This window comes from Nycticebus coucang, chromosome 9 (assembly GCF_027406575.1).
Source record: "Nycticebus coucang isolate mNycCou1 chromosome 9, mNycCou1.pri, whole genome shotgun sequence".
Lineage (NCBI taxonomy): Eukaryota > Metazoa > Chordata > Mammalia > Primates > Lorisidae > Nycticebus > Nycticebus coucang.
Window position 1 is genome coordinate 117,898,702 of NC_069788.1, and position 20,938 is coordinate 117,919,639.

Sequence of the window (20,938 nt, forward strand, 5' to 3'; positions counted from 1 at the left end):
GGCAATTGCAACAACAACAAAAATAAACAAATGGGACTTCATTAAACTGAAAAGCTTCTGTACAGCTAAGGAGGCAACAACCAAAGCAAATAGACAACCTACACAATGGGAAAGGATATTTGCATATTTTCAATCAGACAAAAGCTTGATAACTAGGATCTATAGAGAACTCAAATTAATCCACATGAAAAAAGCCAACAATCCCATATATCAATGGGCAAGAGACATGAATAGAACTTTCGCTACAGAAGACAGATGAATAGCTAACAAACATCTGAAAAAATGTTCATCATCCCTATCTATTAGAGAAATGCAAACCAAAACCACCCTGAGATACCATCTAACCCCAGCGACAATGGCCCACATCACAAAATCTCAAGACTGCAGATGCTGGTGTGGATGTGGAGAGAAGGTTGTATTAGTTTTACACTGCTGGTGGGACTGCAAACTAATACAACCTTTTTGGAAGGAAGTATGGAGAACCCTCGAAGAACTCAAGCTAGTCCTCCCATTTGATCCTGCAATCCCATTACTGGGCATCTACCCAGAAGGAAAAAAATCCTTTTATCATAAGGACACTTGCACTAGACTGTTTATTGCAGCTCAATTTATAATCGCCAAAATGTGGAAACAGCCTAAATGCCCACCAACCCAGGAATGGATTAACAAGCTGTGGTATATGTATATCATGGAATACTATTCAGCCATTATAAAAAAAATGGCGACTGTACACTCTTTGTATTAACCTGGATGGAAGTGTCAGACATTATTCTTAGTAAAGCATCACAAGAATGAAGAAGCATGAATCCTATGTACTCAATTTTGACATGAAGACAATTAATGACAATTAAGATCACATTGGGGGTGGAGGAAGGGGAGAGCAGAGAAAGAACAGGAAGGGGTGGAGAAAGGAAGAGCAGAGAGAGGGAAGGAGGGAGATGGTAGGGACTTGGTGTGTGCCACACCTTTTGGGGGCAAGACCCAATTGCAAGAGGGACTTTGACTAATAAATGTAATCAGTGTAATCTGGTTTATTGTACCCTCAATGAATCCCAAACAATAAAAAAAAGAATTATGTGCTGTTTGCCTTGGAAGTCAATGTGGTGTTGCACACACTCTTTCACAGACAGAAGTCTTAGTACTCAATATTGTCATTCTTGGATTGTTTGGTATTATACTCTGGGAAAAGGTGGCTTTGCTCATTTTGTGACGTGCCTCAATCATGGATGGCAAACTTGATGACAATATTATGAGCAGAGTGATTTAGAACAGATCTCTAGTGAAAAACAGAGCTCAATCTTGGCACGGTACACTTGTTTAATATGCCCTGGGCCCATGAAATACATACGCCTGCTGCTAATTGAAACAATCCAGAAGCCTTCTCTGGTAGTTACCTGACTGATACTGTTCCATTATCCTACCTTCTTCTGGCATTCCTATATTTATTTCAAGCTTGATTACCATTTATTTCTCAGAATTAGAGAACGCATGATGCAAAGTTTACCTTTTTGTATTTAAAATAGATCTGCTCTGAAGTCTTCAATATGAAATATTAACACTGTAAATTCGTAAAATTGTTCATCTTCTCTAGAGACAAAAGAGCTTTTACAATGCTATTTTGCTTTTAGTTTTTAATGCTTATTCTACTCCTGAGTGACAGACACCATGATCCTCATTTCCTTCGTGAAAAATCATCTAATGATAAAATCACTGATAAAGCTGAGAAATAAAATCTGAATTTAATGATTCATTATTTCAGCACTAGGTCTTGTTATCTTATTTTTAGCAATGACTAAAGATTTGAGAGCCAACTTTTTGGGAACAGCATACTGATTAAGAGTGCAGGTTTTGGAATTAGCTGGGCCTGGGTTTGAATCCCAGTTCTACAGTTTGCTATTATGGGTCTTGGATAACTTTCTTCACATCTCTGTGCCTCACTTTTCCACCCATTCATAGAAAGCCCCAGAAAAAGCAGATGGGTGTTACTTGGCATGTTTTCCAAGATGCATACCTAAGAGATAAAATCTGCCTCCCCTTCATCTCCTAGATATACTTTAAGGATCAGATAGATTGGAAAGCTGACATACATTCTGAGAGCCCAGCTAACAGAACACAGCAACCAAAAGGAATCCAAGCTCAGCAGGAGGATCTGGGCTGTTACAGCACATGCCTGGCCATTTGTTAATGAGATCAGTAACCAGGCTTCCGCACCACTCCTTGTGATAGAAGAGCAAGGGAAGGAAAACCAGGCAACATCTCAATAGACATTGCAAATTCTATTGCAACTAGTTCAGAAAGAGAAGATGTAGTTGAGAAATCATGAAGCCATTGGCTTGGAACTCTCAGGTTTTACAGATGAGGAAGTAGAGGCCCAGAGAGGTTCACTTGACAGAATTCATACAGTAAAAGGAGATAGTAGAATAATATGAACTCAGGTCAGATCGAGTGTACGCTATCTACTAATATTCTGAAATTACTAGGAAATGATAATCCCACACGTAAATGTCAACTGATAACTTAGCCAGCTAGAATTTAAATATAACACCATAATTCCAGAACTTGACTCTGGCTGGGAAACCATAAAGTAACTCTAGACTATGAGGCACTAGCACAGTTAGTATCATGCCCAGCACTTATTTAGAAAGAAAAGCATCATAAAATATGTCAGTAATACTGCATCTCATACAACCAAAAATAGGTGTTTCTTAGCCACTTTCAATCTAAGACTATCCCTAGCCATTTATGCTCATGATGCATGGTGAGTTCATCCCAAATACAGGTGGGAGGACCATGGACAAGAGCAAGTAATCAAGGCTTTATAAGCCTGTCTGCAATGGATAAAATGGAAATAATCAGTATGAAGCATTAAACATTTAAATTACTCTTGCTTGAAGGATGAAACTCAAATATGGCACCTCTTTGGTATGCTTTATCTATACTATAAACACACCAACTTTCTTTAAGTCTTATAAATATATCTTGAATTCTTTCCCTCTTCATGACAGCAAAAGAATGGTAAAAGGAGTCTGAATTGCAAGCATCAGAAGGAAAATAAAAAATAAAAAAACCCTGGGAAAGAATGTGGTACATCAGTATATAAAAAGATTAGTATTTCAACAAAATCAATGTGTTGCTTTATTGCATCTACAGTTTAATTCTTTCTGGGAAATGTTGATTCCCAGGATTCAAAGTATAGCTGAAGAAAGGGAAAGAACATTCTGTTCTTTTCTCATGGGTACACATTATTAATATTTATACTAACTTAATACAATTATTTGCAAAGAGAATAAAGCTAAGACCTTAATTGTGGATTGTACCAATGAGTTCACCATCCAGAGTGTTAAATTTTCTTGTGTAATGTAGTTCAGTCCCTGAAAACAGGATTTATTCAACATAAGGTTTCAATTAATTCATTCAACTCATTCGCAGTTTAAATAGGTAGATCAGAATAGGTTTGTAGGCCTCATTGAGAAGATAACATTTCAAAAAAGACTTGAAGGCGGTAGGGGAGTAAGTCATGTGTATATCAGAGAAAGAGTATTTTAGTCACTGACCTTGATCCAACCCCAGGTCTAAACCACATGCTGTTGGCTTTACTCCAGCATTGTTCAGTATTTCCAATGTATCCTATTCTATAGTCATACATTTTTAAAATAGCTTTTATTAAAGGCTTTAAGGCACCATATTTAAGTTGCTTTTATTTTAGCCTGGAGACATTGAAGTCCATCATGATTGTATCCTTATCTTAGTTAAATAATGAGGTTCTCTTTCCCGTTGGTCTAGAATCACCTTTATCCCTTGACTATCCTGGATTCTGAAATCTACCAGAAAGTGAACCTTATCATTACTTCCACCATAGTCTGAACATGCAGAGCAAGAACCAAGAGCAAAATATTTCAGGGTCATTAGGAAGATAAGGGATAAAGTAGGAATTAAAAGGCAACTGCTAATCACATATATGGTCAATAATGAACTGGAAACATCATGATGAAATAATCTAAGACTTGGGCTAGTTAGTGCCATAATTACAAAGATGCCCTGCAGAGTAAGCTTCCAGTGGTTGAGGTTTCAGTGGGTAGAAGTTTCCCTTTCATGGACCAATATGTGGCCACAAAAGTCAACATAATGACCTATGTAGGATTAGTTTGTATATTTCACTCATCTTATACCTTCACTCTTTCAAAGCTTTGCATTCTTCCTTCAGTAAATATTTATCTGTGCAGTCTAGTGGTTATAGCCTAAGGAAAGAAGCCAGGAACATGGACACTACCCCACATTCCACTGCTGCTTTTCAGTGTAACAAAGAAGTCATTTCTCCACTAAGTTCCCCTTACTGAAGAACTGACATAGTCCGTGCTACTGGAACAAGTCCTAGAGCCCTGTAACAAAATTACTTATATTTTATTTGATTCTAATCCCACAGAAGGTGTGTAGACTCTGGACTCTAAACCAGTGAGTGATTACTCTGTTCGTGGCACCTCTAAGACCCTGATTCAGACTTCCTATTCAAAATCTGCAGCCCAAAGTTTACTTCCCCACTTAGGTTTCACTGCACTTACTGGCTTCTGTCTCAGAGAGTAAAATCTTGGGTTCTGAGGTCAGGATGCTCCCATGGACAGTGTGGCAAGAAGACAGTCAGCTCTTTGCAAAGCATACAGAGAATATAATTCTATTTTGAAGTCTGAACTTCCATGGAAACAGATCAAACACAAAATCATGCCTCCGTGAGTTAGACACTGAGCTAGGTATAGAAGTGTGTATCATCTGAATTCTGTCCTTAACTTGCTGTGCAACTTCTGGCAAGTAATACACAGTGCTTCTTTAAATTCAACTTCTTCACCAGTAAAATTTAAAAATGGTATGTTACTGACTAGGTTTTCACAAGCAATAAACTTTAAAATGCTTTTAAAAATGTAAATGCCTGGAGTTGTGTAATCAGTCACATCATTTTCAGACTAAAACAAAAGCCCAACTCCCTGTAATCCAGGTGTCCCTACACTCAATAATAAGAGACCTTGGAGATTTGGCTCAGAAATAAGTAAACAGACTACAATACAGGAAGGGTAAGCTAGTGGGAAGGGAGGCCAACGCGGGTTGATCATTCACAGCATTAAGTGTCTTATTTCTCTTTCGTAACATAGGCTTGACTAGCTGGAAACAGACCCAACCAAGCACAAAAAGCCATCAGTGGTTAAAAGGAAATAATTGAATGGGAAAGGAACCATGGTTCAGGTCACATCATTTTAATTCTCTTGAGTTCTTTCTTTACTTTAAATTTAAGATAGATCAGTTCAATCTAGATATATAAGATTAAATTATTTTTCCTGCCTGCACAACCTCTTCTATATTACAAGAAAAGCCCCGTCAAGGTTATGGATTTTTATGGAGGGGTCGGGCAAGAGTTCACAATCCTGTTCTTCACTTCTTACAAATGGTTATGTGACTTAGGTAAGTCTTTTAATTGGGCCCTGGCTAATGAGAGCACAAACCCAATTAGTGCTTGGTTTTTCTTAAGTAGTATGTTTGCACTTTACAATGTGATCAGAGGTCAAGACAGTAAGAACAGGACAAATACACATGTCCTATTTAAGAATGTAATGACAGAAAAACATACAGGATCCACATCCTCCTCTCAACAACTGACAAAAGATTTCCTTACCTCTTCTAAATGAGAACTGGATAACCTAAGGGAGGAGGGAAGGTACAAAGTGAAATCAGGAGCAGTAGTGTTTAACTAAAGACCTAACAGAAGGAAATGGAAAGAAGTACAAGGTGTCCCAAAGGTCACCACGCACAAGAAAAATTAACAAGCTCATATTATATTTTATATTTTTAATATTTTTTACATTTGTATATCAACATTATAAAATTTTACAATGAGTATTTTATAAATAAAGGTATACTTACTTACAATTTCCCATTTTCCCTGTGTATGTATATATGGTGACCTTTGGGACACTCTCAAAATTAAAATTGGCTGGTGAACATACCAATTTAAATATGGCTATCATACAGAGGTGTTGAAGCTTTAAATATTTTCACCAGCCTAAAATAAGGATGTAGGGTGACACCTGTGCCTCAGTGGGTAGGGCACCGGCCCCATATACTGAGGGTGGCAGGTTCGACCCCGGCCCCAGCCAAACTGCAACAAAACAATAGCCAGGGGCATTGTGGAAGACGCCTGTGGTCCCAGCTACTCGGGAGGCTGAGGCAAGAGAATCGCTTAAGCCGAAGAGTTTGAGGTTGCTATGAGCTGTGACACCACAGCACTCTACCAAGGGCAATAAAATGAAACTCTGTCTCTAAAATTAATTAAATAAATGATGCAAAATATGATGAATAAAAGGTAATCACTCCTAAAATACTGTATTTAATATTTTCTCTAGAAAATTATATATAAGATAAAAATTTCTATTAAAAAAGACTATAGTCCTGAATCCTGCTCTCCAAAACTTTAAATTTGTATAAAATAAGACTGGAAGGAACTATGACAAAATGTTAACAGAAGTCATTTCAGGGGGTCGTTTTAGGTAATTTTTTATAATAACTTTATTGAGATATAATTCACATATCATAAAATTCACCCACTGAAAACACTACTTCAACAGTTTTTAATACATCCACAGAGTTGTGTAATCATTACCACAATCAATTTTAGAACATTATTTTTATTATTTTTTTCTTCTTTTTTTTTTGAGACATAGTCTTATACTGTTTCCCTAGGTAGAGTGTCACGGCCATCATCATAGCTCACAGCAAACTCTAACTCTTAGGCTCAAGCGATCCTCTTGCCTCAGTATTTCTATTTTTAGTAGAAATGCGGTCTCACTCTTGCTCAGGTTGGTCTTGAACGTGTGAGATCAAGCAATCCACCTGCCTCGATCTCCCAGAGTGCTAGGATTATAGGTATAAGCCACTCCCAGCCCAATTTTAGAACATTATTATCACCTCTTCAGGGAACAGGGGCTATATAAACTGCTATTATAGTGATTAGGAAAACAACAGCTAGAATAATCCCTCCTAAAAACTGAAATAGGAGAGTGCCAGGAATGAAATGCTTTGATGGAGCAGTATGCCTGTGCCCTAGAACCTAGAATAAAAGAGTGCAAGTCTGAAATGTATTCTGAGTAAGATCTGCTGTTAAGCCTGGTTCTTGTTATGGCTATTATATCCTCAATTTCATGAACATCATGTTCACTTGGAAAGAAAATAATCTTGTTTTAGTAGTAATTGCACATCAATAAAAGAGTTCTATTATTTCTATTAAGTTAATTAACCTATTTTTGGAAAGTATACAAAATAGGTCACTTAAATGGGTGTGACCTTACCCAGTGAACTATGCTTTTAAACTGTCTCCAACTATTAAGATTTATAGACCCCTTTATCAACAACTTGGTTGAAAAGGCTGGCTGAGTTAAAGGCATGCAGCAGCAGGCAAAAACAGCCTTGGTCCCTATCAATCAGCCTCTTATAACTTAATGATATTTAGATGATATGATTAGATTTTCAAATTGAATGCTGTTAAATCTAAATTCCAGAGTGCTTGTGTAATCATGTCACATTTTTAAGGTTCAGGCAAATTGTCTAAAGGAGAGAACTGGTGTATAAGGTCTATAAAATAAAGTTCCTCTTGGATTGTTTGTTAAGGAGAAAACAACTTTACACTAGTATATGTATATGGGCAAAAACTGCTTCTAAATTGACAGAATCATCAAAATCATGAAAGGCCCGATCAAAACTGAGAACCATGCTAGGCACTGCCCAGAAGTTTTGTCTTCTATTTTGGTCCTAGTTAGATTGAGTAAAATCCTACACATCCATTTCTATGAAATTTAATGCAATTCCATATACAAAGTCAAAATGCTCTATGTGGCCCACCCCAAGGAGTGATATTTGTGTTGTACCTAATAACATGTAGTGGCTGAGTGAAAGGCACTACATGTTATTAGGTACAACACAAATATCACTCCTTGGAGTGGGCCACATAGAACATTTTGACTTTGTATATGGAATTGCATTAAATTATGGGAGACATGTCCAAGCTCTCACATTCTAACAAAACAGCATCTCTATCACAGAGATATAAAACACAAAAAAAGAACAGTGAGCCTCGCAAGCATGATAACCTTCTGAGGATCTGTGAGCTCCCACATTGCACATATGGAGTCTCCCCCATTGTGAGACCTCAACTAAAAAAGAGTGAGTTGTGTCAAAGCCATAGAGCATTAGCACAGTTTTATTAATTAAGTCCTAACTCGTGACCAGGCACTCAGGAACTGTCCAATAAATACACATGACTATGTAGAAGGTGGCTCTTCAACACCTCCAGAAGAAAGCCTAGGCTTCTTGGTTTTGTCTTTAAAGATTCAGGCCCCACTCCTAATTTTCTTTCTCTAGCTCTTCATGTGTGTTTCACTCTAGGTAAAGTAAGTTTTGGCTATTTCCCATTCCCTCTGTTCTCTTCCTCCAAGTTCATATCTTTGCTTGTATTACTTCTTTTCTAGAAAGATTTCTTCACCTCTCTGTGCTCAAATCCTGTCCGCACTTTACAGTTTAGATGCTATACCCTATACCTGCTTCACAGATTTGTTCTCTGGAGAAATTCTTCCAAGGGGTTTTGGACTCAATGACACAGCAGAAAATGGGTCTGAGAAAGGTATTGAATTGAATTGAGTAGAACTAAAATGAAAGATTATGTAACAGTCTACATACTGGGAAAGAAAACACTCCCACCTCTAAGTCCCTTTCCTTTCTTCAGTTCCCTAAATTCTGGCAACCAGGTGTTTTACCTCAAAAAAAGGTTCCTCTGTGGCCAAAGAGATGAAAAGATATAAAGATGCAAACACCTGGCAACCCACCCACAAAAGAGGGATATCCCTGCCAAAATACCATCATATGAAGACATCAGCAAACCTGTCCCCATCCCAGAGTGCCTAGAGTGTGTGCGTGTGTGTGTATGCAAGCACAGGAATGTATACACCTCTTGCTCTTTGATATGAATAGGTTGCCAAAGATCACCGGACTTTCAAAGAAAGCCTCCAACGCGAAAGGCAAACAGCAAATCTTAACTCTACCAAGTGCTAACGGAGACATAAAAACAACTATGTTCCCAAGGAAACAAATGCATTACAGATTTTCTTTAAAGAACACTCTTGGGGATATAAAGGATACAAATTTTTGACATTCAGTATCTTATACTTTAATGAGAACTGTATAATCATCAATATACAGGGTGTCCCAAAAGTTGCCCCTAAAGTCACCATACTTAGGGCAAGTGGGACAATGTAGCTAAACATACCTTTATAAAATATTCATTACAAAATTTTATAGAGGTAGCCAACATGTAAAGAATATTTTATAAATATTTTTTAAACTTTTGTAATGAATGCTTTGTAAATAAAGGTACATTTAGGTATAATTTCCCATTTTCCCTAAGTATGGTGACTTTAGGGGCAACTTTTGGGACATCCTGTAGCAATAGTAAACTTTTTTGCACCTTTTATCAAATTCAAATTAAAATGGGGTTAAATGAGTGATGAATGAAGAAATATAAATCTGATACATTTACATTATGATAATGTTCATCCCAGGCCCACTGTCATTTCTAATACACATTATAGTATTTAACTGCTAATAGGTTTATGTCTCCCTCTAAAACAGTGGTTCTCAACCTTCCTAATGCCACCACCCTTCAATACAGTTCCTCATGTTGTGGTGCCCCAAACCATAAAACTATTTTTGTTGCTACTTCATAACTGTAATTTTGCTACTGTTATGAATCGTAATGTAAATACGATTGCAGGATGGTCTTAGGTGACCCCTGTGAAAAGGTTGTTCGACCTCCAAAGGTGTCACAGGTTGAGAACCGCTGCTGTAAAAATATTATCAATAAAGCTGAAATCAGGAACAAAGTTAGGCTGGATGCAGTGGATCATGCCTATAATCCTAGCACTCTGGGAGGCTGAGGCAGGTGGATTGCCTGACTTCATGAGTTCCAGACCAGCCTGAATAACAGCGAGACCCCCACCTCTAAAAATAGCCTGGCACTGTGGCAGGCACCTGTAGTCCTAACTCCTAGTTCCTAGGGAGACTGAAGCAAGGGGATCACTTGAGCCCAAGCAATGAAGCTTGCTGGGAGCTATGACAACATGGCACTCTACCTAGGACAACAAAGTGACACTCTGTCTCAAAACAAAAAAAAACAAACAAAAAAAAAGTTATTGTTGTAGATGGTAGGGTTTGATGGAAGATTGCTAAGAAAAAAGACACATTTTGAAATATTTAAGTAGCCTCCAATCTTAACCCACACATGGGTTGCCATGAGGGCGATATAGTGAGACTCTGTCTCAAGAAAAAAAAATATTGTTGTGATTCCCACAAATCTTCTTTTAAATTTTGGATTAATATGAGGGTATATACCAGCAGTTCTCAATCTGTGGGTTGCAACCCCTTTGGGGGTTGAATGACCCTTTCACAGGGGTCGCCTAAGACCATCCTACATATCAGATATTTATATTATGATTCATAACAGTAGCAAAATTACAGTTATGAAGTAACAACGAAAATAATTTTATGGTTGGGGGTCACCATAACATGAAGAACTGTATTAAAGGGTCGCAGCATTAGGAAGGTTGAGAACCAATGCTCTAAGACAGGAGGTTAAAGAGAAAAGGATAAACAGAGTCTGGGGACACAGGCTCAAGCCAGAACTCCATCATGTCAATGGAATAACCTTAGGCAGATCAGGAAATTGCTCTGAAGTTATATTTCATTATCTCTAAAGTATACCTAATAAAAATGTATCTCATAAGGTTGTTTTCCAAATTAAATAAGATAATTCTTACAGAAGGAGAATTCTTATGGAAGGACTTTGTAACTATAAATAAAGTTCTACAGAGGGCAAGGAATGTAATAAGTAGAACATTAGAACTCAAATGAGTTTTCCTGGCGAAATGTCAGATTGTCTATGAAATCTTTGGGTAGGTACATGGATTACAGGAGCATTCCTTCTTCATACCAATTAAGTAAAGATCTAGTCTACCTATCAGATTTTAATCTGAGTACTTTCCTTGCAACATGGAAAAGGGAGTAGAATTTGAGCAGGAAGGAATGGTAATGGGATTGTACTCTACGCATCCATCTAAACAACCAGACAAGTCCTACCTCTGCGGCAATGGGCAATGACTGAGCTAGACCTGAAATGCAAAAACAAATAGGATACACTCCCTCAAGTAATCAAGAAGAATATATACAAAATAAGTGCACAGTTTTCATAGAAACTATGTAAGAAGCATATGCAGGCATATGCCATATAAGGAAGGAGTAATCAGTTCTACTTGGGGTCAGTAGACCTACAAAAGGCTTCATGGTGAAATTAGGTTTTAAAAAATAAAATAGGTGTTTACCAATTAAAGAAGTGGGTGGAAAGAGTTCAAAGTATTCAGAGAACAACAGGTTTTGGAACCCACAGAGTTTCAGTGTGGCTGGAACAGAGGTCACAAGACGATTCAAGGCTGGAAATAAGATAGAGATCATTAAGACCTCCTGCAATATAAGGAGTTTAACCTTTGTCTGATAGCACATGAGATGCCATTAAAGTTTTTTTAAGTAAGAAAGTAATACTTTATGATTTGTATTTGGGAAAAGTTACTCTGGAAATGGTATGGAGGGTAGACAGCAGTAGAACCAGACAGGTGCCAGAAAGACAATTACCACTGTCTAGTGACAGAAGAACAAGAGCCTAATAAAGGTAGTAACAGGGGGATGGAGAGAAGGCCGTAAAATATTAAGGCTATCAAATCTACAGACTTTGAGGGGATGAGATGAGGTTATTGGGGCTTGAGAGATGGGATGGATAGTGAACCCATTCATGGAAAGAAGAAATACAGGAAGAGGATATTCATTTAAGTTTTATAAATTGTACTAGAAATTATTGCAGAACATCCAGGTAGAGAAGTTGACTAGTTGTTGGACTTATAGGTCTGGAGCTTAGGAAAAGATGTGGCATTGAAATATAGTTTGGGAATCATTAGCAGACTGGTATTAATTGGAATTATTAATTCAGTACCATTTTTCTAACACTCTCTTCCTTGCTACTTTAGTTAGCCTATGTCTCCAAAAAGTATTCTCAGACCATTGAAAATCAAAGACACTTTGAAGATGCAACTTGATTTATAGCTAAAAGTACTTTATTTAACTAAAGAGTTGGTACAGATAAAATATAGCCCCTTCTAAAAGCCATGTCATGAATTTTACTATTCTCCAAGTCTACTTAAAAGAGAAAAACAGGCTTGGTGCCCATAGCACAGTGATTATGGCACCAGCCACATGCACCAAGGGTGGTGGGTTCGAACCCGACCCAGGCCAGCTAAACAACAATGACAACTGCAACAAAAAAAATAGCCAGGTGTTGTGGTGGGCACCTGTAGTCGCAGCTACTTGGGAGGCTGAGGCAAGAGAGTGTCTTGAGCCCAAGAGTTTGAGGTTGCTGTGAGCTGTGTCGCCACAACATTCCACCGAGGGTGACACAGTGAGATTCTGTCTCAAAAAAAAAGAAAAATAAAAAAGAAAAAAAGAAAAATAATTAAATCTGGTCAACGATTGCTAAATGCAAGACTAGTAAAATGCTAGAAAATAGATTAACCCAAAATCTTACTTTTCTGTATAGTATAGATAATAATATTTTCTACTTATCAGTTATTGCTTCTCTGTCCTTCAGATTATAAGAATTTTACACTTTCTCTCATAACATGCCTGTTAGGCAGGCAAATGGATGAGGACTTTTATCTTCCTGGTAGATCTGGAGAAACCAAAACATAAAGAGAAGAAATAATGTGCCTGGTCTCCCAGTAGGTGACTAAATTAAAGCTGGAAACAGAATACAGATCTCTAACCTCCTACTTTCACTCTCTCCCCTACACTATCATCATCATCAATCACCTTTAGGATGTTACCACTGGGTGCCTGGCACTATATTCACGGCACTGTGCCAGGTTATCCTTTTAAGGAGTAAAATATTAATGCAGATATTATTGTTGGGGTGGGGGTGTGAGTAAGGAATTTTCTCTAAGGTCTTTCAGTTATTTCTTTTATATACCATGTTTACAAATTAGGTGAATTGTTACATAGCACAAAAAACTAAAAAGAATTTTATATAGTTTTAATATTTACAACATCAAATAGAAAGCCAAATAACAAAATAATATAATTTTGGTAAAGTGAGTTGTTTTGGTCATTATGGTGTGTGTGTAAAAGAAAGATTAATGAGAGAGACAAGATGATGCAGAGAGTTAGAATGAGAATTGGCGCCCTGCGCTGCTCGGTCACCAGCACAAATCTATGCCAGGTGTGGGCTGACTGGAAGTCACTTTGATATAATACTGCTGTGTTGGCTAGTGTGAAATAACTGCTCTGTTTCATGCCAGTTCTCACAAGATAAGACTACATCACAAAATAAGTAATAATTCTGACCCTAGTAACCAAGAGGAAATATCTGGATGAATAAAGTCTGAATTTCTGTCTATCTACCCCTATCTTCACCATAAAAGCCAATCCCTTTCTCCATCCAAATAAATGACCACTAGATGGCCATTACCTCTGTCTGGCGAAGCTCGCATGCCACTGTGTAGTCTCATTTTCCTTCTGACATGAATGAACCACAGAGGTTTCCAGGTTTATATACAATGTTAACTGGTGCAAAGTTCCCAAGGAGCTACTAACCGGACAAAAGAATAAATTTCATTTTAAAGTGAGTTTCAAATCTCTCTACAGAAAGACATCTGAAAGTACTTAAGAAATATATTATGTCCCTGTTGGTTGAAAGAAAGAAAAAAAAAACAACTCCGTCTTGCCCCATAAAGGTTATTGAAAATACCATGCGATTAATGTTACTTATATAGCATTGAGTTAAACTCCAAAGGTAACACTTAACCACTCTATGTTTACCAAGTTAATCTACCAGATTTGTTTACTTTGTCTGATTTACTAAGACAAATACATTGAGTGTCTGAAATGTTTTATCTGGCCCTGGGAAAGGAAAACTAAAGGAGTGTTGTGCTTTCATTAAAAGATAAGTGCAAACAGGCCCTATCCTATCAAATGAACAGCTAAGACCTTTGGCCACTGTTTACTGAAAATAAAATTAGCCTTGGCTGGCAGGTACATATCAGATCTGAGAATAATTAACTATCCACATCTGGTACATGTTACTGAAAATGCTAGTGGGAGCCATTACCTTTGGTAAGGGTTATTTTTCCTGAACAGCTAACATCCCCCTAACAAACTATCAGAATGCACTCTTTATTTCCAAACACACTCACTGTAGCACCAAAAGCAGTTCCACAAATTGTTTCCCTGTTTCAACCCAACAGAAACAGTCTTCGAAATATGAAAGAAATTACCAAAACATGGTTGGTTCCCACCATACTCCACAATGCTCACCAAGGGAATCACCTGCCTCAGCCAAGTCCTAGGAACTTTACAAACAAGGGTCACTTTAAGTTAATCAGCAATAACATTTTGCCCTTTAAGTTTTGCGTGTTGGTTTTCTAAAAGATTTTTAAAGGGAACTTCACCAATATAGAATAAAACAAGTATAGTTTTTACAATTCAAAAGGAAAGCCCAGAAACCCACAGTCCCCATTATTTGTTGGTTGAAAAGGCAGTAATGAAATTCAAGTACATTGTGCCTAATTAATTTCTCTTCTCACCCAACAATTTCATTACCAGGTAATAGTTTTCATGATTTCATTAACTGAAAGGAAATACTCTAAGGCATTCACATAAATCAGCAATGCAAAATAAGTCATTTTATATTTATACCATGGAATTAAAAGTCAAGGGCTCCATAACTAGTTTGCTGTGAAATTCTAAACACATTGCTTGTTCACTCAAGTGACTGCTCATCTCTCTGCTCTGTGGAATACTAACCTGTATCACAAAGCTATAAGAGAGGAATAAATGTTTGACATTACCAGGAAAATGCTTGTAAATAAATAAGGAATTCCAAATCTCCTCTACATTTTTCTTCTGCAGAAAAATTGTAGGACTATATTAATAATGAATTATAACATTTTATCTAGCATCGGTTATTAACATATTTTTCCAACTTTTTTGCAGATAAATATTACCAACTCCTCCTAATGTGGCAAAGGAATTTAATAACATTCTAATGATTAAGACCTTGGGAGATTTGATTTGGCAGCCTTATTTCAAGGAACTGCAAATTGGATTATATTAGCAATGAATAGATGGTGTATCGCTACACATATGTCTTACTAAAATATGCTAGGGGGATAGATTTCAGATACCTTAGTAAAAGGACATGAACTAAGAAATAGATAAGTCTACAGATATGAAGCCAGTCATAAGTCTTGGGAAACAGAAAGAGGTAGAAGCAATAGGCAAGGAGAAAATTTAATACAGGGGATGGAAGAGAACCCAAAGAAAAATAGAATAGAAAAAGAAATGTGTATTCCAGGGTTAGGCAGCATGATCAGGTGAAGGAGGAGGCCAAACAAATGGGCATTAGAGAGATGAGCCAGAGGACCATCAAATGGTTAAGAGGTGGAAAGACAGACATCCATGTTATCAAAGCAGATAGAAACTACTCATTTGAAATCAGAGGAAATGTTAGTTGATCTGAGTTAGGTCTGATAAGGCTAAAAAGAACCAGAAAAGGAATAGATTCGTAACTCCATGCATGCACAGAGTCAAGAAAATACGCAGCACACTATTGAAAAACTATTTTTGGCTGGGAGTGTTGGCTCATGCCTATCATCCTAGCACTATGGGAGGCCGGGGCAGGTGGGTTGGGTGAGCTCAGGAGTTCAAGATCAGCCTAAGCAAGAGTGAGACCCTGTCTCTACTAAAAATAAAAAAAACTAAGGCAAGAGGATCACTTGACCCCAAGAGTTGGAGGTCACTGTGAACTCTGATGATGCCATGGCACTCTACCCAGGGACTCTGTTTCAAAAACAAAAACAAAACCTATTTGTATAAAACTGGCAAAATTAGAAAATTCTAAGCTCTAAAATCTTCCAACTCCAACAATAAATTTAATTTGCTGGACTGTGAAAGATTTCTTATGTGAATGCCCCCTGTAGAATCACTCTAATCATTTATTTATTCTCCTGGAATCCTCTCTGTTCTTTGACCATAGAAGCAAAGCTTTCCTAGAATCCATATAGATAAGCAAAATTCAGAAACCACTTGCAAGTCTTAAGGAGTTAGACAATTCAAAGTATTTTCATATCATTAAACAAGAAGATTCATTTCTCTGAAGTATCAAAACCAATAACTAGCAGCTATCATACATTAAGTGCACTCTTCTGCTTTCGTTATTCTTTTTTATTTGTTGTTTTGGTTTGGGGTTGGTTTTCTTTTCTTTTCTTTTTTTTTTTTTTTTTTTTTTTTGATAGAGTTTTGCTATATTGCCCAGGCTGGACTTGGTTGGACATGTGGCCTAAAGCAATCCTCCCACCCTTGCCTCCCAAGTAGCTAAGATTACAGGCATACACCACCACACTCAGCTCATTATTCTTTCACAAAGCACTTACTTATAAAAGAAAATTTCTGTACATGTTCTAGCATATTAAATTTCCTATTACCATCCAAACTTTCAGCAGTGCCTTGATTGAAATTTAAAAAAAAAATTATATCCCCTGGTATAGAATCTTATATTTGAAATGCTTAAAAGGCTTTCGAAACAATCTTACAATTTTGTTTTTAAAGAATCCGCCATTCAATTTAAAATATCCCTAGATTTATATTTTAAGAAAAAAATTATATGGCTTATTTTAGAATAAAAAGTTATACCTGGCGAGTTACCTAAAACTTGCAAAAAAATTTAAAGGAATTTAAGTTCTCTTTCAATTTACCCACTAAATAAGAGAATTCGATATTCTAAAGTTGACTGCTATAAAAATTAAATCGTTTCTCTGATTGAGAGAGTCCTTGTACCTAGATGTTTGAATTCTTTCATTCTTGCTCTGTATTACTTATTTCTTTCAAAATTTATGTTAACAGTAATAGCCTAGAAATGGAACCTATGAAACTGGGTTTTCAACCTTAGCACTATTGACATTTTAGGCTGGGTAATGTTTTTGCTATGTTGCACATTTAGGCATGTTATTCTGGGGATACAACAAAGTATGGAAAAAAGAGATTGGGGTTTAGGTGTTGGCAGAATTGGGTCAAAATTAAAACTATCACTCAGTGGTGTGGCCTTGTGAAAATTAATTAAGCCTCAGATTCCTCATAAATGAAATGGGAATTATATTTTAGTAGACACTGTCTTTGCCTATCCAGATTCCCTTCGGGGGGATTATGAAAGGAAGGATTACGAAGTCTTCTCTTCCTTTAGGGAAAACAGCTCTCTTTCACACTCAGCCCAGTCTCTGCTCCAGGATGAACACATGAACCAGGGTCAGCTGATGACATCACTGCATTCCCCAGGCCTTGATGTCTGGTTCAGAGATGGGTATGCGAGCTGTGTTGGGCCAATTATACTCAAGTCTGAGACTTTTGCTCAAGCAATCAGGAAAGATTCATTCTCTTTCTGCTAGGGTTGCTAAGCTCAGCCTGTGTAAGAATACAAGCCTACGTACCGTATAGAATATTACTCTATTGTGTGGTGATACTCTACTGAATGGTAATAAAGCCAACCCAGCAGAAAGCAGAATCAAAAGAGAGGGTGCACCCGGAAAAAATGATGTCAGATCTACTTCTCAGATTTTTCTCAGTTGTGTTACCTAATGAATTCCCTTTTATTTTAAATTACATCAGTGTGAGTTGGGTTTTATCACTTGGGACCAAGAGTCCAATTCTATAAAATACATGTCTTAAACAAGTAGTTGAGAGGACTAAGTAAAATAATGAACATAATAGGCCTATAAAGAGCTTCCTTTCCCTGATTTCCAATTTATAGAAATCAAAACAAACACCATTATATAAGAGCTTGAAACGCAATATAGTGAGGGATTTTTTTGAGACAGAGTCTCACTCTGTGGCCTCGGTAGAGTACCGTGGCATCATAGCTCACAGCAACTTCAAACTCCTGGGCTCAAGTGACCCCTTGCCTCAACCTCCTGACTAGCTGGGACTACAGGTGCCCACCATAACACCTGGTTAGTTTTTCTACTTTTAGTAGAGAATGGTTGGCCTCCATTTTGCTCAGGCCGGTCTTGAACTCTGGAGTTCAGGTGATCCACCTGCTGCCTCGGCCTCCCAGAGTGTTAGGATTACAGCCAACGAGCCACTGAGCTCTTTTCAATAAACTGCTAGATGTTCTTTATAATTATGGAGCCAAAACTTCTTATACTTTATGTTACCAACAACGAAGCCTATGAATAGCTCTTGTAAACTCTAGTTTGTTTTGTTTGATACCATCATTTACAGGTGACCAACAGTAAGGTTTGCTTATAAAAGTTCCACAGATTGATTTTATTTTATTGCCAGAAAGCTGAAACATGGAATTTATGGAGTAGGTGGGTTAAAGCAAAATAATGGGGTTGGGACTGGGATGAATCAAGTGAGACACCCACCTTAGATGCAAAATTTTAGAGGCTGCCAAAAAACTCAGTAATCAAGATAATATTTTAATGCAATATTTTAAAAATCAAAATCAATGCCAGAAATTCATGGTGAATCAACTATCAGAATTTTAAATAAAGACAAGATCAGTGTCATTGATCTTTCATTTTGCCTCAGGCTCCAGTATGGCTTAGTAGGGCATTGAAAAATAAAGTAAAATTTATAAGTTGTAAGAAACAGAGACATATCTAGTGTTAACAAACAACATCAAGGACCTAAATTGCACTTGATTGGCAATCTAGTCAGGAACTCTGATTTGAAAGCTAAGAAACTCAGGTTCAAGTTCCAGCTCTGCCAATACTAGGATATGCAACATTGAGCAAATTACTTGGTCTTTCTAATCTTACGGTTTTTGATAAATAAATTGAAAAGTCTATAAGAGATAATTATTAACTTTCAAGTTCTGATTCTATTGTGAACTTTATTTCCCTTAATGCCAAAAAAAAATTGTAGTAAGTGTGTTGTATTTCCAGTTCAACATTTGTGTCATCTGGGAGCTTACGAAATGACAAGCTTTAACCATTCAAGTCTATCACCCAGGTTGAGAGCTGTTTTTTCTTTATTGTTGTTTGTTTGTTTGTTTGTTTTTGAGACAACATTCTCACTCAGAGGCCCTGGCTTCATAGCTCACAGCAACCTCAAATTCTTGGGCTCAAGCGATTCTCTTGACTCAGCCTGGGCCCGCTGCACCTGGCCTTCCTCTGCGAGTACGATGTGCTGCCTGGCATCGGCCACACCTGCGGCCACAACCTCATCGCTGAGGTTGAAGGGGCCCTGGAGGGTCTTCCTGGGCCGCCTCCACCCGTGAAGATAATTGTCCTGGGAACCCCTGCAGAAGAAGACGGTGGTGGCAAAATTGATCTAATTGAAGCAGGGGCTTTTAAAAATCTTGACATTGTTTTTATGGCCCATCCATCCCAAGAGAATGCTGCTTATCCAGATATAGCTGAACATGATGTGACTGTGAAATACTATGGAAAGGCATCTCATGCTGCTGCTTATCCCTGGGAGGGAGTAAATGCGTTAGATGCTGCCATCCTGGCCTACAACAATCTGTCCACATTGAGACAGCAGATGAAACCCACCTGGAGAGTTCATGGTATAATAAAAAATGGTGGTGTAAAACCCAATTTCATTCCCTCTTATTCTGAATTAATCTATTACTTCCATGCCCCCTCAATGAAAGAGCTTCAAGTTTTGACCAAAAAGGCAGAAGATTGCTTCAGAGCTGCAGCTTTGGCCACAGGGTGCACAGTGGAAATTAAAGGTGGAGCACATGATTATTACAATGTTCTTCCCAATAAGAGGCTGTGGAAAGCTTATGTGGAAAATGGAGAAAAGCTGGGAATAGAATTCATTTCAGAAGATACAATATCAAGTGGCCCTTCAGGATCTACTGATTTTGGAAATGTGACTTTTGTGGTTCTTGGAATTCATCCGTATTTTTACATTGGCTCTAAAGCCTTGAATCATACTGAGCAGTACGCTGAGGCTGCAGGATCGCAAGAAGCTCAGTTCTACACTTTGCCTACAGCCAAAGCTCTGGCAATGACTGCCCTGGATGTTATTTTTAAACCAGAGTTGCTGGAAAAAAATCAGGGAGGACTTTAAATTGAAACTTCAAGAAGAACAATTTTTAAATACAGTAGAATAAAAGGAGGATGTAGTAGCCTCTTATCATTAAGAAGATGTGATGATTTTTTTAATTTTTTTAAATGAAAGGGAGGACATGCTTGGTTTTCAATCCTAAAGGAGTCGAATTTCTACTACCTGATAAGTAAGGACAGGATGTGGAGAAAACATATTACCTCATATCTAAAGTGAAAATTTTTGCAAATCTATGCTTGATGGAATTGTGACATTTCTGAAGCCGGTTTGTGGTGCCATTTCTTAAAAAAGCTGCATGATGCAAAGTTTATGAATGGTAATACTTTATAAATTTATATGTTGTATCTATTTTTAAGTCCAAGAGATTTCAAGCCTTCTATTCAGAATTGACATCCATGACACTGGCAATCAATCCCATGGCTAGGCATCCACCCAGGAAAAAAAAAAACAATCATTTTACCATAAGAATATTTGCACTAGAATGTCTGTCACAGCTCAGTTCACAATCACCAAGATGTAGAAACCACCCAAGTGTCTAACAACTCATGAATGGATCAATAAACTGTGGTATATGTCTACTATGCAATACTATTCAGCCATAAAAAAGAGACTTTACATCTTTTGTATTTACCTGGAAGGATTTGGGGAACATCCTCCTAAGTAAAGTATCTCAAGAATGGAAAAGGAAGAATCCAATGTACTCAATACTAATATGAAACCAGTAGATGAACAACTACAC

General features: G+C 37.5%; 2 protein-coding genes across 7 annotated transcripts in view; one reads left to right on the forward strand and one right to left on the reverse strand.

Moving 5' to 3' along the window:
* Window positions 1–20,245, forward strand: part of LOC128593822 (xaa-Arg dipeptidase-like) — a 154,609-nt gene extending 134,364 nt beyond the window's left edge. Inside the window, 3 exon segments of the mRNA XM_053602147.1 lie at window positions 17,308–17,479; window positions 19,266–20,181; window positions 20,183–20,245. Of these exon segments, the coding sequence (XP_053458122.1) occupies window positions 17,308–17,479; window positions 19,266–20,181; window positions 20,183–20,245 (1,151 nt within the window).
* Window positions 1–20,938, reverse strand: part of RAD51B (RAD51 paralog B) — a 736,945-nt gene that overhangs the window by 344,396 nt on the left and 371,611 nt on the right. The gene's annotated exons all lie outside the window — the stretch shown is intronic.